The 25,843-nt window shown below is 48.4% G+C and overlaps 1 protein-coding gene across 3 annotated transcripts in view; it reads right to left on the bottom strand.

The window, feature by feature from the left end:
- Positions 1-8,349: 8,349 nt before the first annotated feature.
- The window catches only part of ttll4 (tubulin tyrosine ligase-like family, member 4), a 40,530-nt gene continuing 23,036 nt past the window's right edge, over positions 8,350-25,843 (bottom strand). For 2 of the 3 annotated variants that reach the window (XM_031801790.1, XM_031801785.1), the window contains exons 9-19: positions 25,127-25,209; positions 24,762-24,890; positions 24,188-24,310; positions 23,371-23,469; positions 18,548-18,682; positions 17,489-17,617; positions 16,511-16,670; positions 13,856-14,066; positions 12,218-12,285; positions 9,331-9,392; positions 8,540-9,175 (exon numbers count right to left, since the gene is read on the bottom strand). In XM_031801790.1, coding sequence (XP_031657650.1) covers positions 9,025-9,175; positions 9,331-9,392; positions 12,218-12,285; positions 13,856-14,066; positions 16,511-16,670; positions 17,489-17,617; positions 18,548-18,682; positions 23,371-23,469; positions 24,188-24,310; positions 24,762-24,890; positions 25,127-25,209 — 1,350 coding nt within the window. In that variant the 3' untranslated portion in view covers positions 8,540-9,024. Of the gene's footprint in view, positions 9,176-9,330; positions 9,393-12,217; positions 12,286-13,855; positions 14,067-16,510; positions 16,671-17,488; positions 17,618-18,547; positions 18,683-23,370; positions 23,470-24,187; positions 24,311-24,761; positions 24,891-25,126; positions 25,210-25,843 lie in introns of all 3 variants that reach the window. The other variant, XM_031801798.1, reaches the window with a different exon arrangement.

Genomic DNA, 25,843 nt, shown 5'->3' with positions numbered 1-25,843 from the left:
TGTGTGTATATATATATATATATATATATACACACACTAGATGACTGCCAGGGGCCGCTGTTATGAGACTCAACCAGTGATGTGTATGTGTGTGTATATATATATATATATATATATATATATACACACACTAGATGACTGCTAGGGGGCGCTGTTTTCACCATCTTGGCTCTCCCCCACAGCAGTCATTTTATTTTGAAAGCTGTAGAAATGCATTAATGGCTATATTTGTTTTTGTCATGTTTATTAAATTACAGACGCCTTCTGTTATATTAAATTGTCAGCTAAAATGTTTAGTTTTTTTTACCTATAAAGTATAATTTCAGCATCCATGAGAAGTATTTACAGTATCTGTGCAGAAGACCAGGGGGTAGGGTCAGTCAGGAGACTCCTGTCTGTATCAGAAGACCAGGGGGTAGGGTCAGTCAGGAGACTCCTGTCTGTATCAGAAGACCAGGGGGTAGGGTCAGTCAGGAGACTCCTGTCTGTATCAGAAGACCAGGGGGTAGGGTCAGTCAGGAGACTCCTGTCTGTATCAGAAGACCAGGGGGTAGGGTCAGTCAGGAGACTCCTGTCTGTATCAGAAGACCAGGGGGTAGGGTCAGTCAGGAGACTCCTGTCTGTATCAGAAGACCAGGGGGTAGGGTCAGTCAGGAGACTCCTGTCTGTATCAGAAGACCAGGGGGTAGGGTCAGTCAGGAGACTCCTGTCTGTATCAGAAGACCAGGGGGTAGGGTCAGTCAGGAGACTCCTGTCTGTATCAGAAGACCAGGGGGTAGGGTCAGTCAGGAGACTCCTGTCCGTATCAGAAGACCAGGGGGTAGGGTCAGTCAGGAGACTCCTGTCTGTATCAGAAGACCAGGGGGTAGGGTCAGTCAGGAGACTCCTGTCTGTATCAGAAGACCAGGGGGTAGGGTCAGTCAGGAGACTCCTGTCTGTATCAGAAGGCCAGGGGGTAGGGTCAGTCAGGAGACTCGTCTGTATCAGAAGACCAGGGGGTAGGGTCAGTCAGGAGACTCCTGTCTGTATCAGAAGACCAGGGGGTAGGGTCAGTCAGGAGACTCCTGTCCGTATCAGAAGACCAGGGGGTAGGGTCAGTCAGGAGACTCCTGTCTGTATCAGAAGGCCAGGGGGTAGGGTCAGTCAGGAGACTCCTGTCTGTATCAGAAGACCAGGGGGTAGGGTCAGTCAGGAGACTCCTGTCTGTATCAGAAGACCAGGGGGTAGGGTCAGTCAGGAGACTCCTGTCTGTATCAGAAGGCCAGGGGGTAGGGTCAGTCAGGAGACTCCTGTCTGTATCAGAAGACCAGGGGGTAGGGTCAGTCAGGAGACTCCTGTCTGTATCAGAAGACCAGGGGGTAGGGTCAGTCAGGAGACTCCTGTCTGTATCAGAAGACCAGGGGGTAGGGTCAGTCAGGAGACTCCTGTCCGACTCCTGTCCTGGCAGACTCCTTGCCACTCACCCCCTACTAAACATTACACCACAGACCAACCTGGGTATTTCTACAGTTATTTGTTTCTACTTTATTCCATTCCATTCTCACCCACACCAATGTACTGACCACTGATTCAATGACTGGATCACCCATTCTCACCCACACCAATGTACTGACCCACTGATACACCCATTCTCACCCACACCAATGTACTGACCCACTGATTCAATGACTGGGTCACCCATTCTCACCCACTCCAATGTACTGACCACTGATTCAATGACTGGATCACCCATTCTCACCCACTCCTATGTACTGACCACTGATTCCCAGACTGGGTCACCCATTCTCACCCACTCCAATGTACTGACCACTGATTCAATGACTGGATCACCCATTCTCACCCACTCCTATGTACTGACCACTGATTCCCAGACTGGATCACCCATTCCAATGTACTGACCACTGATTCAATGACTGGATCACCCATTCCTATGTACTGACCACTGATTCAATGACTGGATCACCCATTCCAATGTACTGACCACTGATTCAATGACTGGATCACCCATTCCAATGTACTGACCACTGATTCAATGACTGGATCACCCATTCCAATGTACTGACCACTGATTCAATGACTGGATCACCCACTCCTATGTACTGACCACTGATTCAATGACTGGATCACCCACTCCTATGTACTGACCACTGATTCAATGACTGGATCACCCACTCCTATGTACTGACCACTGATTCAATGACTGGATCACCCACTCCAATGTACTGACCACTGATTCAATGACTGGATCACCCATTCCTATGTACTGACCACTGATTCAATGACTGGATCACCCATTCCTATGTACTGACCACTGATTCAATGACTGGATCACCCATTCCTATGTACTGACCACTGATTCAATGACTGGATCACCCACTCCTATGTACTGACCACTGATTCAATGACTGGATCACCCACTCCTATGTACTGACCACTGATTCCCAGACTGGATCACCATCGCAAAGAAGACAGATATTTACATGGTCAAAAGAGGAGGAGCATTATTTAAAGAGTCATAATATATATTTACATAGTAGATGGTATAGAGTACAGTATATACAGTGGGGAGAGCAAGTATTTTACACATCCTAGATCTGAATGAATGAAATATTCTTATGAAATACTTTTTTCTTTACATAGTTGAATGTGCTGACAACAAAATCACACAAAAATTATGAATGGAAATCAAATTTATCAACCCATGGAGGTCTGGATTTGGAGTCACACTCAAAATTAAAGTGGAAAACCACACTACAGGCTGATCCAAATTTGATGTAATGTCCTTAAAACAAGTCAAAATGAGGCTCAGTAATGTGTGTGGCCTCCACGTGCCTGTATGACCTCCCTACAACGCCTGGGCATGCTCCTGATGAGGTGGCGGATGGTCTCCTGAGGGATCTCCTCCCAGACCTGGACTAAAGCATCCACCAACTCCTGGACAGTCTGTGGTGCAGTCTGTTGGTGGATGGAGCGAGACATGAAGTCCCAGATGTGCTCAATTGGATTCAGGTCTGGGGAACGGGCGGGCCAGTCCAGAGCATCAATTGCCTTCCTCTTGCAGGAACTGCTGACACACTCCAGCCACATGAGGTCTAGCATTAGGAGGAACCCAGGGCCAACCGCACCAGCATATGGTCTCACAAGGGGTCTGAGGATCTCATCTCGGTACCTAATGGCAGTCAGGCTACATCTGGCGAGCACATGGAGGGCTGTGCGGCCCCCCAAAGAAATGCCACCCCACACCATGACTGACCCACCGCCAAACCGGTCATGCTGGAGGATGTTGCAGGCAGCAGAACGTTCTCCACGGCGTCTCCAGACTGTCACGTCTGTCACATGTGCTCAGTGTGAACCTGCTTTCATCTGTGAAGAGCACAGGGCGCCAGTGGCGAATTTCCCAATCTTGGTGTTCTCTGGCAATTGCCAAACGTCCTGCACGGTGTTGGGCTGTAAGCACAACCCCCACCTGTGGACGTCGGGCCCTCGTTGAGTCTGTTTCTGACCGTTTGAGCAGACACATGCACATTTGTGGCCTGCTGGAGGTCATTTTGCAGGGCTCTGGCAGTGCTCCTCTTTGCACAAAGGCGGAGGTAGCGGTCCTGCTGCTGGGTTGTTGCCCTCCTCGGCCTCCTCCACGTCTCCTGATGTACTGACCTGTCTCCTGGTAGCGCCTCCATGCTCTGGACACTACGCTGACAGACACAGCAAACCTTCCTCCCACAGCTCGCATTGATGTGCCATCCTGGATGAGCTACACTACATGAGCCACTTGTGTGGGTTGTAGACTCCGTCTCATGCTACCACTAGAGTGAAAGCACCGCCAGCATTCAAAAGTGACCAAAACATCAGCCAGGAATCATAGGAACTGAGAAGTGGTCTGTGGTCACCACCTGCAGAACCACTCCTTTATTGGGGTGTCTTGCTAATTGCCTATAATTTCCACCTGTTTTTCTATTCCATTTGCACAACAGCATGTGACATTTATTGTCAATCAGTGTTGCTTCCTAAGTGGACAGTTTGATTTCACAGAAGTGTGATTGACTTGGAGTTACATTGTGTTGTTTAAGTGTTCCCTTTACTTTTTTGAGCAGTGTATACACACATCACTGGTTGAGTCTCAAAACAGCACCCCCTGGCAGTCATCTAGTGTGTGTGTGTGTGTGTGTGTATATATATATATATATATATATATGTGAGGCAAAAAAAGTATTTAGTCAGCCACCAATTGTGCAAGTTCTCCCACTTAAGATGAGAGAAGCCTGTAATTTTCATCATAGGTACACTTCAACTATGACAGACAAAATGAGAAAAAAAATTCCAGAAAATCACATTGTAGGATTTTTTTATGAATTTATTTGCAAATTATGTAACCTTTGGATTCTGCTGAGGCACGTCAATGTCGGTCTCATGAGACGGTTGAGGGAAAAGAAGTGAATTATTTGAGTCATCCACCGTTGGCAGCTTGCAGTTCTCAGGAGATGTTGCCTTCCTTCACCACTAAGCGTCTTAAGTATTCGTTTCCCACCCAGGGTGCCCAGGGGCATTCCACACAGCCGTGTGTCAAGCATCCACAGGGGGTCAACTTTATTCGTTTCCCACCCAGGGTGCCCAGGGGCATTCCACACAGCCGTGTGTCAAGCATCCACAGGGGGTCAACTTTGACCTTTTAATAGTTGCTTGGTTGGTAGATTGTTGTATAAATATGTTAAGTCATTTTATCTAAACATGCAGTACATTTTTCCTTTAAAATGTTGAAAACTGCAATGTAACAACCTTGAGATGTATTTTAAAGCGGTATACTTTTATTTACAAAGCCATTTTGGGTTTACTACCTTTTTATTTGGGCATTTTTATTGTTCAGAAATGTGGTGGGTCGTATCTTCGTTCGCTGGACTGTAATCCTGCTAACTGTTTCAAATGTCCAAACTGAATTTGGTAAAGGGGCTTTTATGTCCTCTGTGCCATCGTCTTGGAACGCCTTACAAAATACTTTTAAACTGGAAGAACTTGTCCTGACTGGTGTTTATATCTTCGTGGATATAGGGGGCGCTCTTTTAATTTATGGATTAAAAAACGTGCCCGTTTTAAGCGCAGTATTTTGTCACGAAAAGATGCTCGACTGCATATAATTGGCAGCTTTGGAAAGAAACACGCTGACGTTTCCAAAACTGCAAAGATATTATCTGTGAGTGCCACAGAACTCATGCTACAGGCGAAACCAAGATGAAACTGAAGAATTTTTGAAGCTCTGTTTTCCATTGTCTCCTTAGATGGCTGTGAATGCGCCGGGAATGAGCCTGCCCTTTCTATCGTTTCTCCAAGGTGTCTGCAGCATTGTGACGTATTTGTAGGCATATCATTGGAAGATTGGCCATAAGAGACTACATTTACCAGGGGTCCGCCCGGTGTCCTTTGTCTAAATTGGTGCGTAATCTACAAGCTGCACGCAGTCATCCAGTGATTGAGAGGAGAGAGGAGGCTTTCAATGAACGATATATCATGAAGAGATGAAAAACACCTTGAGGATTGATTCTAAACAACGTTTACCATGTTTCAGTCGATATTATGGAGTTAATTTGGAAAAAAGTTTGGCGTTTTGAAGACTGAATTTTTGTTTTTTTTTGGTAGCCAAACGTGCCGCACCAAACGGAGCAATTTCTCCTAAACAAATAATCTTTCAGGAAAAACGGAGCATTTGCTATCTAACTGAGAGTCTCCTCATTGAAAACATCTGAAGTTCTTCAAAGTTAATGATTTTATTTGAATGATTTTCTGGTTTTTGTGAAAATGTTGCCTGCTAATGCTAACGCTAAATGCTACACTAGCTGCGCTAGCTGTTACACAAATGCTTGTTTTGCTATGGCTGAGAAGCATATTTTGAAAATCTAAGATGACAGTGTTGTTAACAAAAGGCTAAGCTTGAGAGCTAGCATATTAATTTCATTTCATTTGCGATTTTTATGAATAGTTAACGTTGCGTTATGGTAATGAGCTTGAGGCTGTATTCACGATCCCGGATCCGGGATGGCTCGACGCAAGAAGTTAAATCACTGGTGAAGGATTTTGAGGCTGATTCCCTGACCTGTCAATGTTTTTCATTTGCTGTTTTATACTCTTGTGAATTCAATGGTTTTTACTAGATTACTTGTAGTTTTTCATGTTGTTTTTGTAATGACTTGGTGCTGCCTATCTTGGCCAGGACGCTCTTGAAAAAGAGATGTTAATCTCAATGAGCCCTTCCTGGTTAAATAAAAAGGTAAAAAATAAATAAATCCCTTTGAATTATTTAAAAGGAAAAGACTAAAATGAGTCATTCTTCAAATATCAGTTTTAATGTATGAACCTGAGCAGTTATTTCCCTAATCTGGGACTGATAGAACAACTGTTAATTAAATTATTTATTCATAACAATTATTGTTACAACTTCAAATTGTAAAAAATTGTGAAGCATGTTATGCAGTTATATATACCCATCCATCCCATAGTAACAAGCCTGAAATGCAGTTATATCTACCCATCCATCCCATAGTAACAAGCCTGAAATGCAGTTACCCATCCCATAGTAACAAGCCTGAAATGCAGTTACCCATCCCATAGTAACAAGCCTGAAATGCAGTTACCCATCCCATAGTAACAAGCCTGAAATGCAGTTACCCATCCCATAGTAACAAGCCTGAAATGCAGTTACCCATCCCATAGTAACAAGCCTGAAATGCAGTTACCCATCCCATAGTAACAAGCCTGAAATGCAGTTACCCATCCCATAGTAACAAGCCTGAAATGCAGTTACCCATCCCATAGTAACAAGCCTGAAATGCAGTTACCCATCCCATAGTAACAAGCCTGAAATGCAGTTACCCATCCCATAGTAACAAGCCTGAAATGCAGTTATATCTACCCACCCATCCCATAGTAACAAGCCTGAAATGCAGTTATATCTACCCATCCATCCCATAGTAACAAGCCTGAAATGCAGTTACCCATCCCATAGTAACAAGCCTGAAATGCAGTTATATCTACCCACCCATCCCATAGTAACAAGCCTGAAATGCAGTTATATCTACCTACCCATCCCATAGTAACAAGCCTGAAATGCAGTTATATCTACCCATCCATCCCATAGTAACAAGCCTGAAATGCAGTTATATCTACCCACCCATCCCATAGTAACAAGCCTGAAATGCAGTTATATCTACCCACCCATCCCATAGTAACAAGCCTGAAATGCAGTTATATCTACCCACCCATCCCATAGTAACAAGCCTGAAATGCAGTTACCCATCCCATAGTAACAAGCCTGAAATGCAGTTATATCTACCCACCCATCCCATAGTAACAAGCCTGAAATGCAGTTATATCTACCCACCCATCCCATAGTAACAAGCCTGAAATGCAGTTATATCTACCCACCCATCCCATAGTAACAAGCCTGAAATGCAGTTATATCTACCCACCCATCCCATAGTAACAAGCCTGAAATGCAGTTACCCATCCCATAGTAACAAGCCTGAAATGCAGTTACCCATCCCATAGTAACAAGCCTGAAATGCAGTTACCCATCCCATAGTAACAAGCCTGAAATGCAGTTACCCATCCCATAGTAACAAGCCTGAAATGCAGTTACCCATCCCATAGTAACAAGCCTGAAATGCAGTTACCCATCCCATAGTAACAAGCCTGAAATGCAGTTACCCATCCCATAGTAACAAGCCTGAAATGCAGTTACCCATCCCATAGTAACAAGCCTGAAATGCAGTTACCCATCCCATAGTAACAAGCCTGAAATGCAGTTACCCATCCCATAGTAACAAGCCTGAAATGCAGTTACCCATCCCATAGTAACAAGCCTGAAATGCAGTTATATCTACCCACCCATCCCATAGTAACAAGCCTGAAATGCAGTTACCCATCCCATAGTAACAAGCCTGAAATGCAGTTATATCTACCCATCCATCCCATAGTAACAAGCCTGAAATGCAGTTATATCTACCCATCCATCCCATAGTAACAAGCCTGAAATGCAGTTACCCATCCCATAGTAACAAGCCTGAAATGCAGTTACCCATCCCATAGTAACAAGCCTGAAATGCAGTTACCCATCCCATAGTAACAAGCCTGAAATGCAGTTACCCATCCCATAGTAACAAGCCTGAAATGCAGTTACCCATCCCATAGTAACAAGCCTGAAATGCAATTATATCTACCCACCCATCCCATAGTAACAAGCCTGAAATGCAGTTATATCTACCTACCCATCCCATAGTAACAAGCCTGAAATGCAGTTATATCTACCTACCCATCCCATAGTAACAAGCCTGAAATGCAGTTACCCATCCCATAGTAACAAGCCTGAAATGCAGTTATATCTACCCATCCATCCCATAGTAACAAGCCTGAAATGCAGTTACCCATCCCATAGTAACAAGCCTGAAATGCAGTTACCCATCCCATAGTAACAAGCCTGAAATGCAGTTACCCATCCCATAGTAACAAGCCTGAAATGCAGTTACCCATCCCATAGTAACAAGCCTGAAATGCAGTTACCCATCCCATAGTAACAAGCCTGAAATGCAGTTACCCATCCCATAGTAACAAGCCTGAAATGCTAGAAACAAGCATTTCACTGCACCTGCAATAACAAAATTTGTGTACCAATAAATGTTGATTTATATTTGATGTAAACACACCTAGGAGTGGAATCTGATTGGACTGGCTCTAAGTAGGCAGAGCAGCCTTGGATTTTCTCCTCGGCCGATTGGCCAAAGCTGCTGTCTGTCCACCCGGTCCAGAGAAGCCCCTCCCCCTTATCCAGGACTAACACTCCACATATGAAAAAACCACAGCTGTTTGTCCCTCTCCAGTTCAGACAATAGTAGTGAAAAGAGGAATATGTATGGAGAGAGAGAGAGAGAAAGGTGTTCATGTTGACCCTCCATCACACCTACGGCGTTCACATCCCCTGCCCAAACGGGGCATTATGCCTTCTTTAAGAAGTCAACAGTGTTAGGGTGCAGTGAGAGACGGTTAACCCTCGAACTCCTCATCTCTGGGTGGCACACTGGCTGTAGACTCGGTGGCCAGGCTGGAGGAGCCCAGGAGGGAGGTGGTGACCTCCTGGGAGAAACAGTACTCCTCCTGGTCTGGCTGGGGCCTGGTTCTGTGACTCACCACCACACTGGAATAGAGGAGGTGGAAACAGAGATTAGAGATCAAAGGTAAACAAGTTATTTTCCCACTGGCGCTGTGTGTGTAGCTACACTATAGAGAAGCTGTGAAGTTAGAGCCACTAGGTGTGTGTGTGTGTGTGTGTGTGTGTGTGTGTCCACTCACCTCGATCTGCGTGGCTCCTGCCTGGGGTGATCAGACTTGGGAACGTAGGTCGACTTGGACCACTAGAAAATAACAAATAAATCATAAGGAATAAAGGTTTTGAAGTGTCTGTCCTATCTAGGAGATATAAGCTATGGAAATAAATAAATATATATACATACAGTGGGGCAAAAAAAGATTTAGTCAGCCACCAATTGTGCAAGTTCTCCCACTTAAAAAGATGAGGCCTGTAATTTTCATCATAGGTAAAAGAGTGGCCTAGCCAGTCTCCAGATCTCAACCCCATAGAAAGTCTTTGGAGGGAATTGAAAGTCCGTGTTCCCCAGCAACAGCCCCAAAACATCACTGCTCTAGAGGAGATCTGCATGGAGGAATGGGCCAAAATACCAGCAACAGTGTGTGAAAACCTTGTGATGAGTTACAGAAAACGTTTGACCTCTGTCTTTGCCAACAAAGGGTATATAACCTTGTATTGAGAAACTTTTGTTGACCAAATACTTATTTTCCACCATAATTTGCAAATAAATTCATTAAAAATCCTACAATGTGATTTTCAGGATTTTTTTTCTCATTTTGTCTGTCATAGTTGAAGTGTACCTATGATGAAAATTACTGGCCTCTCATCTTTTTAAATGGGAGAACTTGCACAATTGGTGGCTGACTAAATACTTTTTTGCCCCATTTTACATATTTTGTCCCGTGACACTTGTGGGGGTCGTAGTGCAAAACGGAGAACACCATCTCCGTCCCACAGGGCGGCACACAATTGGCCCAGCGTCATCCGCGTTTGGCCGGGGTAGGCCGTCATTGTAAGTATGTTCTTAACTGACTTGCCTAGTTAAATAAAAGGTTAAATATGATTTACTTTTAATTAAATAGCACTGACAAGAGTCTCATCTTTCCATAGTGGTTCATTAGTTAACAGGCCAAACCGTTTGGAAGCTACAGATGTTTTCGTGAGAAGACCATTTTCCACCGCAGATGTGGAAGGTCGACATACCGTGGGCAGATGAGGTGGATATAAACGCAGCCCATGGGGAAATAACAGATCTCTCTAGGTGGATTGAAACGCAGCTCATGGGGAAATAACATCTCTAGGTGGATTGAAACGCAGCCCATGGGGAAATAACATCTCTAGGTGGATTGAAACGCAGCCCATGGGGAAATAACATCTCTAGGTGGATTGAAACGCAGCCCATGGGGAAATAACAGATCTCTCTAGGTGGATTGAAACGCAGCCCATGGGGAAATAACAGATCTCTCTAGGTGGATTGAAACGCAGCCCATGGGGAAATAACATCTCTAGGTGGATTGAAACGCAGCCCATGGGGAAATAACATCTCTAGGTGGATTGAAACGCAGCCCATGGGGAAATAACAGATCTCTCTAGGTGGATTGAAACGCAGCCCATGGGGAAATAACATCTCTAGGTGGATTGAAACGCAGCCCATGGGGAAATAACATCTCTAGGTGGATTGAAACGCAGCCCATGGGGAAATAACATCTCTAGGTGGATTGAAACGCAGCCCATGGGGAAATAACATCTCTAGGTGGATTGAAACGCAGCCCATGGGGAAATAACAGATCTTTCTAGGTGGATTGAAACGCAGCCCATGGGGAAATAACATCTCTAGGTGGATTGAAACGCAGCCCATGGGGAAATAACATCTCTAGGTGGATTGAAACGCAGCCCATGGGGAAATAACATCTCTAGGTGGATTGAAACGCAGCCCATGGGGAAATAACATCTCTAGGTGGATTGAAACGCAGCCCATGGGGAAATAACATCTCTAGGTGGATTGAAACGCAGCCCATGGGGAAATAACATCTCTAGGTGGATTGAAACGCAGCCCATGGGGAAATAACATCTCTAGGTGGATTGAAACGCAGCCCATGGGGAAATAACATCTCTAGGTGGATTGAAACGCAGCCCATGGGGAAATAACAGATCTTTCTAGGTGGATTGAAACGCAGCCCATGGGGAAATAACATCTCTAGGTGGATTGAAACGCAGCCCATGGGGAAATAACATCTCTAGGTGGATTGAAACGCAGCCCATGGGGAAATAACATCTCTAGGTGGATTGAAACGCAGCCCATGGGGAAATAACATCTCTAGGTGGATTGAAACGCAGCCCATGGGGAAATAACATCTCTAGGTGGATTGAAACGCAGCCCATGGGGAAATAACAGATCTCTCTAGGTGGATTGAAACGCAGCCCATGGGGAAATAACATCTCTAGGTGGATTGAAACGCAGCCCATGGGGAAATAACAGATCTCTCTAGGTGGATTGAAACGCAGCCCATGGGGAAATAACATCTCTAGGTGGATTGAAACGCAGCCCATGGGGAAATAACATCTCTAGGTGGATTGAAACGCAGCCCATGGGGAAATAACATCTCTAGGTGGATTGAAACGCAGCCCATGGGGAAATAACAGATCTAGGTGGATTGAAACGCAGCCCATGGGGAAATAACAGATCTAGGTGGATTGAAACGCAGCCCATGGGGAAATAACATCTCTAGGTGGATTGAAACGCAGCCCATGGGGAAATAACAGATCTAGGTGGATTGAAACGCAGCCCATGGGGAAATAACAGATCTAGGTGGATTGAAACGCAGCCCATGGGGAAATAACATCTCTAGGTGGATTGAAACGCAGCCCATGGGGAAATAACATCTCTAGGTGGATTGAAACGCAGCCCATGGGGAAATAACAGATACCTCTGTGGATAAATTTACAGATTTAGATTTTATTATTATGTTACTTAGACTCTTAAAGCTTGCCTTCAACCCGCGACGGATTGAATCGTGGCCTCAGGATGACTGTGTGTAATGTCATCCACATATAGACATCTACTTGAACAGCCAGAGAGACAATACTCACTAGATGTGCAGGGTCGGTGGTTCCTAGATGGACTCCTTTCTGACACAGACTCCTCAGCACACAGATTCCTACAAACAAGACAATGGTAATGAGTAGCGGTAGTGGTAGCATATGGTAGTGCATTAAACATTCTGCCATACTGTCAACTTGCTTTAGACCAGTTTACACCCTAAATTAAACCTATTCCCTCTATAGTGCACTGCCCTTGACCAGAAACCTATGGCCCTCTATAGTGCACTGGCCTTGACCAGAAACCTATGGCCCTCTATAGTGCACTGGCCTTGACCAGAAACCTATGGCCCTCTATAGTGCACTGGCCTTAACCAGAAACCTATGGCCCTCTATAGTGCACTGGCCTTGACCAGAAACCTATGGCCCTCTATAGTGCACTGGCCTTGACCAGAAACCTATGGCCCTCTATAGTGCACTGGCCTTAACCAGAAACCTATGAAAATGGGTGTCATTTAAGACATAGAAAGTACCTTTGCTCTTATACAGACAGACAGACGACCGAGGGACGGACGGACAGACGACCGAGGGACGGACGGACAGACGACCGAGGGACGGACGGACAGACGCCCGGGGGACGGACGGACAGACGCCCGGGGGACAGACGGACAGACGCCCGGGGGGACAGACGGACAGACGCCCGGGGGACAGACGGACAGACGCCCGGGGGACAGACGGACAGACGCCCGGGGGACAGACGGACAGACGCCCGGGGGACAGACGGACAGACGCCCGGGGGACAGACGGACAGACGCCCGGGGGACAGACGGACAGACGCCCGGGGGACAGACGGACAGACGCCCGGGGGACAGACGGACAGACGCCCGGGGGACAGACGGACAGACGCCCGGGGGACAGACGCCCGGGGGACAGACGCCCGGGGAACAGACGCCCGGGGGACAGACGGACAGACGCCCGGGGGACAGACGGACAGACGCCCGGGGGACAGACGGACAGACGCCCGGGGGACAGACGGACAGACGCCCGGGGGACAGACGGACAGACGCCCGGGGACAGACGGACAGACGCCAGGGGGACAGACGGACAGACGCCAGGGGGACAGACGCCCGGGGGACAGACGCCCGGGGGACAGACGCCCGGGGGACAGACGGACAGACGCCCGGGGGACAGACGGACAGACGCCCGGGGGACAGACGGACAGACGCCCGGGGGACAGACGGACAGACGCCCGGGGGACAGACGGACAGACGCCCGGGGGACAGACGGACAGACGCCCGGGGGACAGACGGACAGACGCCCGGGGGACAGACGGACAGACGCCCGGGGGACAGACGGACAGACGCCCGGGGGACAGACGGACAGACGCCCGAGGGACAGACGGACAGACGACCGAGGGACAGACAGACGACCGAGGGACAGACAGACGACAGAGGGACAGACAGACGACCGAGGGACAGACAGACGGACCGAGGGACAGACAGACGACCGAGGGACAGACAGACGACCGAGGGACAGACAGACGACCGAGGGACAGAGAAAGACAAACAGAGAAAGACAGACAGAAAGACAGACAGAAAAACACAGACAAACAGAGACAGACAGAGAAACAGAGACAGACAGAAACAGAGAGACAGAAACAGAGAGACAGAGAAACAGACAGAGACCTACCTTCTCTCCTGTTCTGTCCGTACTTCGTCTCCCACTGGTTGAGCAGGATGTTGAGGTAGCGTGGTTGTTTGAAGAAGCGCAGGTATCGTGAGGAGCAGTGGGAGGGGAAGACTCGTTCAAACTCTCCCTTCCTGCTCAGCTCGTCCTCCGTCTCAGCCAGGACACGTACGTCCTCTGGAGTCAGAACGTCCAGGATGGAGGAGAAGAAGTCCTACAGAGGCAGAGGAGGGGGTTGGTTATACTTTATACTACAGATTGATTTCATAGGCAGGTACATCAATAACTCCCATCCTAACTGTACAATACGGAGGGTCTGACTGAGAAAGAAGCAGTGGAACGACCCTTCCAAGATTGACGCCAGGTGGGAAAGTCAGAGATGGAGATGGACTCCTCAGTGGGAAAGTCAGAGATGGAGATGGACTCCTCAGTGGGAAAGTCAGAGATGGAGATGGACTCCTCAGTGGGAAAGTCAGAGATGGAGATGGACTCCTCAGTGGGAAAGTCAGAGATGGAGATGGACTCCTCAGTGGGAAAGTCAGAGATGGAGATGGACTCCTCAGTGGGAAAGTCAGAGATGGAGATGGACTCCTCAGTGGGAAAGTCAGAGATGGAGATGGACTCCTCAGTGGGAAAGTCAGAGATGGAGATGACGCCAGGTGGGAAAGTCAGAGATGGACGCCAGAGTTAACAAGTTGTGACGTTTCATCACTGACCTTGAACCATTTCAACAAAAAGATTTTAAACTCATCAATGTGGATAATAATGTAGCTAGTTTGACCCTATTGTCAACGTTAAGCAAACTAATTCACTTTATTTTTTAGCAATGTTAGCTAGCTCATCTATCTAGACAAAACCTTACTGGTTGAAGAATTATTCAGACTTTAAAAGCACTTGAGGCCTCCCGAGTGTCGCAGTGGTCTAAGGCACTGCATCGCAGTGCTAGCTGTGTCACGAGAGATTCTGGGTTAGAGTCCAGGCTCTGTCACAGCCAGGCGCGACCCGTAGACCCATGAGACGGCGCACAATTAGCCCAGCATCGTCCGGGTTAGGTGAGGGTTTGGCCCAGCATCGTCCTGGTTAGGGGAGGGTTTGGCCCAGCGTCGTCCTAGTTAGGGGAGGGTTTGGCCCAGCGTCGTCCGGGTTAGGGGAGGGTTTGGCCCAGCGTCGTCCGGGTTAGGGGAGGGTTTGGCCCAGCGTCGTCCGGGTTAGGGGAGGGTTTGGCCCAGCGTCGTCCGGGTTAGGGGAGGGTTTGGCCCAGCGTCGTCCGGGTTAGGGGAGGGTTTGGCCCAGCGTCGTCCGGGTTAGGGGAGGGTTTGGCCCAGCGTCGTCCGGGTTAGGGGAGGGTTTGGCCCAGCGTCGTCCGGGTTAGGGGAGGGTTTGGCCCCAGCGTCGTCCGGGTTAGGGGAGGGTTTGGCCCAGCGTCGTCCGGGTTAGGGGAGGGTTTGGCCCAGCGTCGTCCGGGTTAGGGGAGGGTTTGGCCCAGCGTCGTCCGGGTTAGGGGAGGGTTTGGCCCAGCGTCGTCCGGGTTAGGGAGGGTTTGGCCCCAGCGTCGTCCGGGTTAGGGAGGGTTTGGCCCAGCGTCGTCCGGGTTAGGGGGAGGGTTTGGCCCAGCGTCGTCCGGGTTAGGGGAGGGTTTGGCCCAGCGTCGTCCGGGTTAGGGGAGGGTTTGGCCCAGCGTCGTCCGGGTTAGGGGAGGGTTTGGCCCAGCGTCGTCCGGGTTAGGGGAGGGTTTGGCCCAGCGTCGTCCGGGTTAGGGGAGGGTTTGGCCCAGCGTCGTCCGGGTTAGGGGAGGGTTTGGCCCAGCGTCGTCCGGGTTAGGGGAGGGTTTGGCCCAGCGTCGTCCGGGTTAGGGGAGGGTTTGGCCCAGCGTCGTCCGGGTTAGGGGAGGGTTTGGCCCAGCGTCGTCCGGGTTAGGGGAGGGTTTGGCCCAGCGTCGTCCGGGTTAGGGGAGGGTTTGGCCCAGCGTCGTCCGGGTTAGGGGAGGGTTTGGCCCAGCGTCGTCCGGGTTAGGGGAGGGTTTGGCCCAGCGTCGTCCGGGTTAGGGGAGGGTTTGGCCCAGCGTCGTCCGGGTTAGGGGAGGGTTTGGCCCAGCGTCGTCCGGGTTAGGGGAGGGTTTGGCCCAGCATCGTCCGGGTTAGGGGAGGGTTTGGCCCAGCATCGTCCGGGTTAGGGGAGGGTTTGGCCCAGCATCGTCCGGGTTAGGGGAGGGTTTGGCCCAGCATCGTCCGGGTTAGGGGAGGGTTTGGCCGGGAGGGATGTTCTTGTCCCATCGCGCTCTAGCAACTCCTGTGGCGGGCCGGGCGCAGTCCACGCTGACACGGTCGCCAGGTGTACGGTGTTTCCTCCGACATATTGGTGCGGCTGGCTTCCGGGGTTAAGCGAGCATTGTGTCAAGAAACAGTGCGGCTTGGCTGGGTTGTGTTTCGGAGGACGCACGGCTCTCCACCGTCGCCTCTCCCGAGTCCGTACGGGAGTTTCAGCGATGGGCCAAGACTAAATACCAACTGGATATCACGAAATTGGGAAGAAAAATTTAATAAAAAATAATAACACAATCATGTCGGGATTTACGCCTTCATAACGGGATTTGAACACAATCATGTCAGGACTTACGACTTCATAACGGGATTTGAACACAATCATGTCGGGACTTACGACTTCCTGTCTGGGAAACTTCCCAGTAGTTCCTTGGCTCTTCAGACGGCTGCATGACTGTACCTGATCTGCGAAGCGCTGGCTCAGGTAGAAGGCCCGCTTGACTTTCTCATCAGTTGAAATCTCAGGTCTGGATCTCTCCCGTGTCCCTCCACACAGACTACACAGCAGAATTCAACCCGTTATTACCAATCCACACAGCAGAAACAACAAGGCATCAATGAACAACTCTTTTGTTGACGGATTATGTGGATTTGAGCCCAGAGTGTGAAAGAGACAGACCCTGCCGGCCCCAATTCACTCCTTCGCCCTCGAACCCTTCAATGTTCGTACGTCTGTCAAATTAAAGAAAAAGGTGAAAAGCTCAACCATTATACTGTTTAAACCAATCCAGACGCTTCAGATTACACTGTTTATACCAATCCAGACCCTTCAGATTACACTGTTTAAACCAATCCAGACCCTTCAGATTACACTGTTTAAACCAATCCAGACCCTTCAGATTACACTGTTTATACCAATCCAGACCCTTCAGATTACACTGTTTAAACCAATCCAGACCCTTCAGATTTGACATTGAAGGATTAGGGCCAAGGAGCTAAATGGAACCGGCTTTGGTCTCTGTGTCTGAGGACTTTAGTCCAGTGTTTATTAGGGGGTCCTAACACTGCACACCTGTGGTGGAATCATTATCCAAAACGCAATCCGTTTGCTCCAAACAGAAAACGTTTCGCAACGGAATCCGTTTGCTCCAAATGTTGTGCAACAAAAACTACAGTTTCTATTTGACAAATTCAGTTTCTGTTTGGTTCCGAGTGAAGAAAAGAAAAAACGGATTCCACTAATCAATGGTTTTGATGATGAGTTCATTAGTGGTGCCAGGTGAAAGGTGTCAACATTTAGGTCCCCAGAACCATGCATAAGGAAACACTGGCTAAAAGATATGGTGGAAGCCAGCATATAACCCTCTCTACATACCTGCTGGCAGAGCTGCTGGCGGAGGGAAGCACCTCTTCTCTCTGAGGCAGAAGGAAACCTGCCAGGTTCAACACATCTCTGATCATCTGGCCCTTAATGGCCACATCCAGAGCAGTGCTGGAGTGGAGGCTGTTAGGAGAGAGGAAGGAAGACAGTACTGGCACCGTCGGTGAGAGGCTGTTAGGAGAGAGGAAGGAAGACAGTACTGGCACCGTCGGTGAGAGGCTGTTAGGAGAGAGGAAGGAAGACAGTAGTGGCACCGTCGGTGAGAGGCTGTTAGGAGAGAGGAAGGAAGACAGTACTGGCACCATCGGTGAGAGGCTGTTAGGAGAGAGGAAGGAAGACAGTACTGGCACCGTCGGTGAGAGGCTGTTAGGAGAGAGGAAGGAAGACAGTACTGGCACCGTTGGTGAGAGGCACCGGCCAGGTGACAGCGAACACCTGTCTTCTGCTCTGTTATCCAACCCACCCTTAGACAACGAACACCTGTCTTCTCCAACACCCCTCAGACAGAGAACACCAGTCTTCTGCTCTGTTCTCTAACCCACCCTTAGACAACGAACACCTGTCTTCTCCAACCCACCCTAACAGAGAACACCAGTCTTCTCCAACCCACCCTCAGACAGAGAACACCAGTCTTCTGCTCTGTTATCCAACATACCCTTAGACAGAGAACACCTGTCTTCTCCAACACCCCTCAGACAGAGAACACCGGTCTTCTCCAATCCACCCTCAGACAGAGAACACCAGTCTTCTCCAACACCCCTCAGACAGAGAACACCAGTCTTCTGCTCTGTTACCCAATGATGGAGAGCACGTTGCGGGGTCAAGGGCCCAACGATATGGGAATTAATGTCTTTAGGATATAAACTCAGCAGCACTCCAGTTCCCAGATCAAATCGCCCCTAATATTTTTCCAGCACCTGGCTTGAGATTTGAACCAACTACCTTCCGGGTACAGGTCCAACTCCTTAGCCACTAGGCTACCTACCAACAAGGAGGGACTCTACCAACCAGGCAGAATGTCTGGTCTGTACTGAAGGCTGTACTGTTTGTTACCTTGGTGAGATGTTGACCTCCAGAACCCAAGGCTTGAGGTTCTCATCCAGCATGACGTCAAAGCCAAACAGCTCGTGACAGCTGTAGGGGGAACGCAGGTGAAGCTTGACCAGCGTGTTGACATACGGGTCAGACCTGAAACACAGAGACAAAACATTAGAACTCATTATAAAGGCTCATATGTGCTTCTAACGATCTATGGAGCGTTATAACTGCACGGGTCAGACCTGATACATAAAGAGAGAGGACATTATAAAGGCTCATATGTGCTTCTAACGATCTATGAAGCGTTATAACTGCACGGGTCAGACCTGATACATAAAGAGAGAGGACATTATAAAGGCTCATATGTGCTTCTAACGATCTATGTAGCGTTATAACTGCACGGGTCAGACCTGATACATAAAGAGAGAGGACATTATAAAGGCTCATATGTGCTTCTAACGATCTATGGAGCGTTATAACTGCACGGGTCAGACCTGATACATAAAGAGAGAGGACATTATAAAGGCTCATATGTGCTTCTAACGATCTATGGAGCGTTATAACTGCACGGGTCAGACCTGATACATAAAGAGAGAGGACATTATAAAGGCTCATATGCCCTATAACAAGCTAAAGCATTGCACCTGCATGTTTACCAAGACATGCAGAATTCATGACATAAATGCCCAGAGGAGAACGACTGCCCCCCTCTCATTAAAACCACGGAAGATCAAAGCTGACAGCGGTACTGTGGGCATTGTTTGCAGAAGAACAGGATTATAGCGAATGAGAAAATGTCAATCTTTTGTGTATTTTTTTTTTGTGTGGGGGGGGGGGGGGGGGGGGGGGGGGGCAGTAGAAATAAAAAAAATAAGACTGGGCCAACCAATTCCAGCTTATTTAAACAGACAGAGCTGTGTACCCCCCGTCCAGACCCCCCGTCCAGACCCCCTCGCCCTGACCCCCCGCCCAGGACCAGGCCCCCTGCTGCATACCCCCTGCCCAGACCCCCTCGCCCTGACCCCCCGCCCAGGCCCCCTGCCCAGGCCCAGACCCCCTGCCCAGGCCCCCTGCTGCATACCCCCTCGCCCTGACCCCCCTCCCAGGCCCCCTGCCCAGGCCCCGACCCCCCGCCCAGGCCCCCTGCCCAGGCCCAGACCCCCTGCCCAGACCCCCTCTCCCTGACCCCCCGCCCAGGCCCCCCCTTCCCAGGCCCAGACCCCCTGCCCAGACCCCCTGCTGCAGACCCCCTGCTACAGACCCCCTGCTACAGACCCCCTGCTGCATACCGGAACGGCATTGATGTGAGATCACGTTTAGACAGTGTGAGATCACTTTTGAGAACAAATTGTTTTTGGAGGAGCTGACAGGTGTATAAAAATCGAGCACACAGCCATGCAGTCTCCATAGACAAACATTGTCAGTAGAATGGCCTTACTGAAGAGCTCGATGACTTTCAACGTGGCACAGTCATAGGATGAAACCTTTTCAACAAGTCAGTTGGTCAAATTCCGTCTGGGAGCAACAACCCCTCAGCCGCGAAGTGGTAGGCCACACAAGCTCACAGAACGGGACCGCGGAGTGCTGAAGCGCGTAAAAATCATCTGTCCTTGGTTTCAACACTCACCAACGAATTCCAAACAACAACTGTACATCAGGAGGTTCATGAAATGGGTTTCCATGGCCGAGCAGCTGCACACAAGCCTAAAGATCACCATGCTCAATGCCAAGCGTCGGCTGGGGTGGTGTAAAGCTCGCCGCTATTGGGCTCTGGAGCAGTGGAAACACGTTTCACCATCTGGCAGTCCGACGGACTAATCTGGGTCTATTGGAAACCAGGAAACCTGTTCTCTGGAGCAGTGGAAACCTGTTCTCTGGAGCAGTGGAAACCTGTTCTCTGGAGCAGTGGAAACCTGTTCTCTGGAGCAGTGGAAACCTGTTCTCTGGAGCAGTGGAAACCTGTTCTCTGGAGCAGTGGAAACCTGTTCTCTGGAGCAGTGGAAACGCGTTCTCTGGGGCAGTGGAAACCTGTGTGGAAGAACTTGACTGGCCTGCACAGAGCCCTGACCTCAACTCCATCAAACACCTTTGGAATGAATTGGAATGCAGACTGTAAGCCAGGCCTAATCGCTCATCAACAGTGCCCAACCTCACTAATGCTCTTGTGACTGAATGGAAGCAAGTCCCCGCAGCAATGTTCCAACATCTAGTGGAAAGCCTTCCCAGAAGAGTGGAGGCTGTTATAGCAGCAATGTTCCAACATCTAGTGGAAAGCCTTCCCAGAAGAGTGGAGGCTGTTATAGCAGCAATGTTCCAACATCTAGTGGAAAGCCTTCCCAGAAGAGAGGAGGCTGTTATAACAGCAATGTTCCAACATCTAGTGGAAAGCCTTCCCAGAAGAGTGGAGGCTGTTATAGCAGCAATGTTCCAACATCTAGTGGAAAGCCTTCCCAGAAGAGAGGAGGCTGTTATAGCAGCATTGTTCCAACATCTAGTGGAAAGCCTTCCCAGAAGAGAGGAGGCTGTTATAGCAGCAATGTTCCAACATCTAGTGGAAAGCCTTCCCAGAAGAGTGGAGGCTGTTATAGCAGCAAAGGGGGGGGACCAACTCCATATTAATGCCCATGATTTTATAATGAGATGTTGGACGAGCAGGTGATCCTGTTGGTCATGTAGTGTAGTCAAACTTTGGAACAGACTGTATACGGCGGTCCGTCATTCCGTCTACGTGATGTTTGTAGCTGCCTTTACAACAAAGACAGGGGGCAGCACTGAGCCTCCACCGTCACTTCCTGGAGTGGCTCAAACTGTCCCCATGAGACGCCATCTGTCTTCATTAAGCTTCAATGAGCTATTGAGTCTTCACATAGGAATGAATGGTGTCATGTGATCGATGAGTTGTCCATTCTTTTTACAGTCGCCGGGCATTCTGGGACATACCTCGTTAAAACACGTAAGCCATAGTAAAACATTTAAACGTGTCAACCCTCGCAAGGCTGCCGGCCCAGACGGCCTCCCCAGCCGCGTCCTCACAGCAGACCAGCTGGCTGTTGTGTTTACGGACATATTCAATCAAACCTTATCCCAGTCTGCTGTTCCCACATGCTTCAAGAGGGTCACCATTGTTCCTGTGCCAAAAAAGCTAAGGTGATCTAAACGACTACCGCCCCGTAGCACTCACTTCCGTCATCATGAAGTGCTTTGAGAGACTAGTCAAGGACCATATCACCTCCACCCTACCTGACACCCTAGACCCACTCCAATTTGCATACTGCCCCAATAGGTCAACAGACGACGCAATCGCAACCACACTGCCCTAACCCATCTGGACAAGAGGAATACCTATGTGAGAATGCTGTTCATCGACTACAGCTCAGCATTTAACACCATAGTGCCCTCCAAACTCATCATCAAGCTAGAGACCCTGGGTCTCAACCCCGCCCTGTGCAACTGGGTCCTGGGCTTCCTGACGGGCCGTCCCCAGGTGGTGAAGGTAGGAAACAACATCTCCACCCTGCTGATCCTCAACACTGGGGCCCCACAAGGGTGCGTTCTCAGCCCCCTCCTGTACTCCCTGTTCACCCACGACTGCGTGGCCACGCACGGCTCCAACTCAATCATCAAGTTTGCGGACGACACTACAGTTGTAGGCTTGATTACCAACAACGACGAGGTGGTGAGGGCCCTCGGAGTGTGGTGTCAGGAAAATAACCTCACACTCAACGTCAACAAAACAAAAGGAGATGATTGTGGACTTCAGGAAACAGCAGAGGGAGCACCCCCCCATCCACGGGACAGTAGAGGTGAGGGTAGTAAGTTTTAAGTTCCTCGGCGTACACATCACGGACAAACTGAATTTTTCCACCCACAAAGACAGCATCGTGAAGAAGGCGCAGCAGCGCCTCTTCAACCTCAGGAGGCTGAAGAAATTTGGCTTGTCACCAAAAGCACTCACAAACTTCTACAGATGCACAATCGAGAGCATCCTGTCGGGCTGTATCACCGCCTGGTACGGCAACTGCTTCGCCCACAACCGTAAGGCTCTCCAGAGGATAGTGAGGTCTGCACAACGCATCACCGGGGGCAAACTACCTGCCCTCCAGGACACCTACAGCACCCGATGTCACAGGAAGGCCATAAAGATCATCAAGGACAACAACCACCCGAGCCACTGCCTGTTCACCCCGCTATCATCCAGAAGGCGAGGTCAGTACAGGTGCATCAAAGCTGGGACCGAGAGACTGAAAAACAGCTTCTATCTCAAGGCCATCAGACTGTTAAACAGCCACCACTAACATTGAGTGGCTGCTGCCAACACACTGTCAATGACACTGACTCAACTCCAGCCACTTTAATAATGGGAATTGATGGGAAATGATGTAAATATATCACTAGCCACTTTAAACAATGCTACCTTATATAATGTTACTTACCCTACATTATTCATCTCATATGTATATGTATATACTGTACTCTATATCATCGACTGCATCCTTATGTAATACATGTATCACTAGCCACTTTAACTATGCCACTTTGTTTACATACTCATCTCATATGTATATACTGCACTCAATATCATCTACTGTATCTTGCCTATGCTGCTCTGTACCATCACTCACTCATATATCTTTATGTACATATTCTTTATCCCTTTACACTTGTGTGTATAAGGTAGTAGTTTTGGAATTGTTAGTTAGATTACTTGTTGGTTATTACTGCATTGTCGGAACTAGAAGCACAAGCATTTCGCTACACTCGCATTAACATCTGCTAACCATGTGTATGTGACAAATAACATTTCATTTGATATACTGTTGCATTTAACTCCGACTTACGCAATGATGGTTTTCATGACGATGTCCTTGATCTTCTCCCAGATCAGCGTGGTGTTGACTCCCTTACAACCCAGGTAGTGCCACAGCGCCTTCAGAGCCCTGCCACAAACACAGGTGCACACACACAGACACACACACAGATGTCCAATTATAGAATGAAAACCCTGTCATGTGCTACCGACATGCATGTACACTACCGTTCAAAAGTTTGGGGTGAAATGTCCTTGTTTTTGAAAGAGTGTGCAAAGCTGTCATCAAGGAAAAGGGTGGCTATTTGAAGAATTTCTAATATGTATATTAGAAATTGTATATTGAAATTGAAATGATATTTTTCTATATATATATTGTTTTGGTTACTACATGATTCCATATATGTGTTATTTCATAGTTTTGAAAAACGTGTCTTTACGACACGTTATGTATGTATTGCACGCCCAATTTTTCAGTTTTTGATTTGTTAAAAAGTTTGAAATATCCAATAAATGTCGTTCCACTTCATGATTGTGTCCCACTTGTTGTTGATTCTTCATCAAAAAAATACAGTTTTATATCTTTATGTTTGAAGCCTGAAATGTGGCAAAAGGTCGCAAAGTTCAAGGGGGCCGAATACTTTCGCAAGGCACTGTATGTATGTATGTATGTATGTATGTGTCTGTTATGGGCTACTGACATGCATTAAGTCGCTTTAGACAAAAGAGTCAGCCAAATGGCATATATTTAAGCAATAAGGCACGGGGGTGATATACCACGGCTGTCAGCCAATCAGCATTCAGGGTTCGAACCACCCAGTTTGAAATATCCATTAAAACATGGTTACCACTTGTGTCCCTGGCAGGCCTTGTCACTGTCATTGTTCTGATAGTCTGAGTTCCTCTTGTTCACGCTGTAGTTGGTCAGGTGCATGAACTTGTTGCCAAGGCTTTTCATAGACGACGAGTACCTACAGAGGAGAACAAATAGTGTGACCAATCATTACACTGAACACCCGACACAGTGACCAATCATTACACTGAACACCCGTCAGTGACCAATCATTACACTGAACACCCAGCACGGTGACCAATCATTACACTGAACACCCAGCACAGTGACCAATCATTACACTGAACACCCAGCACAGTGACCAATCATTACACTGAACACCCGTCACAGTGACCAATCATTACGCTGAACATATGGGAACATGTTGACAGAGATACACACAGTACAAGCCATTATAAAAGCTCACACATGCTATATAACATGCTATATAACATGCTATATAACATGCTATATAACATGCTATATAACATGCTATATAACATGCTATATAACAAAACACATTTCAAAGATGGAGCTAAATAACTGAAACGGGCGACTGACTGAAACATGCAACCTATTAAAAGACTTACTTGCAGCTGGCGAAGCGGACAAGTCCGTCCTGGAAGATGTAAACGCGGAGCGGGTCGTAACATGCCACATAGACATAGATACGCAGGTCAAACTTATTCCCACTGATGAGATACGGCTTGTGCAGATACCTGAGAGAGACACAACAACGTTTAGACTCGGAGACAAATCCCCAAACAATGGTATGACGTCAGCATAATCCATTGCAGGTTACTGGTCACTCTAGACTGGCTGGTCCCAGATCTGCTTGATCCGTCTTGCCAACTCCTATAGTCATGAGATGGCAAGACGGCACAAACCGGGCTGGGACCAGGCTAAAAATCACATTCACAACACTAGAAGTATCATTCTCAGGGTGCTGACATACTTCTGAACCAGGAGTGGTCTCTTGCATGGCATCTGACTCCACTTGTGAATAACCTGGATTCCAATACCCCGAGCAGACGCAGGCTACAGGAGAGAGAGAGACAGAGAGAGAGAGACAGAGAGACAGAGACAGAGAGACAGAGACAGAGAGACAGAGAGAGACACAGAGACAGAGAGAGGATTATTTTACCCAGAGCAGACACCTGCTACAGGAGAGAGAGAAGGATTATTTTACCCAGAGCAGACGCCTGCTACAGGAGAGAGAGAGAGGATTATTTTACCCAGAGCAGACACCTGCTACAGGAGAGAGAGAAGGATTATTTTACCCAGAGCAGACGCCTGCTACAGGAGAGAGAGAGAGGATTATTTTACCCAGAGCAGACACCTGCTACAGGAGAGAGAGAGAGAGGATTATTTTACCCAGAGCAGACGCCTGCTACAGGAGAGAGAGAGAGAGGATTATTAAACCTGGCACCATCCCTACGGTGAAGCATCATGCTGTGGGGATGACTGGGAGACTAGTCAGGATTGAGGTAAAGATGAACGGAGCAAAGTACAGAGAGATCCTTGATGAAAACCTGCTCCAGAGCACTCAGGACCTCAGACTGGAGTGAAGGTTCACCTTCCAACAAGACAACGACCCTAAGCACATAGCCAAGACAACATAAGAGTGGCTTTGGGACAAGTATCTGAATGTGCTTGAGTGGCCCAGCCAGAG

Source organism: Oncorhynchus kisutch, linkage group LG2 (assembly GCF_002021735.2).
Source record: "Oncorhynchus kisutch isolate 150728-3 linkage group LG2, Okis_V2, whole genome shotgun sequence".
NCBI lineage: Eukaryota > Metazoa > Chordata > Actinopteri > Salmoniformes > Salmonidae > Oncorhynchus > Oncorhynchus kisutch.
Note: the sequence above shows the minus strand (reverse complement) of the source record. Positions and strands in the feature narration are given on the sequence as shown.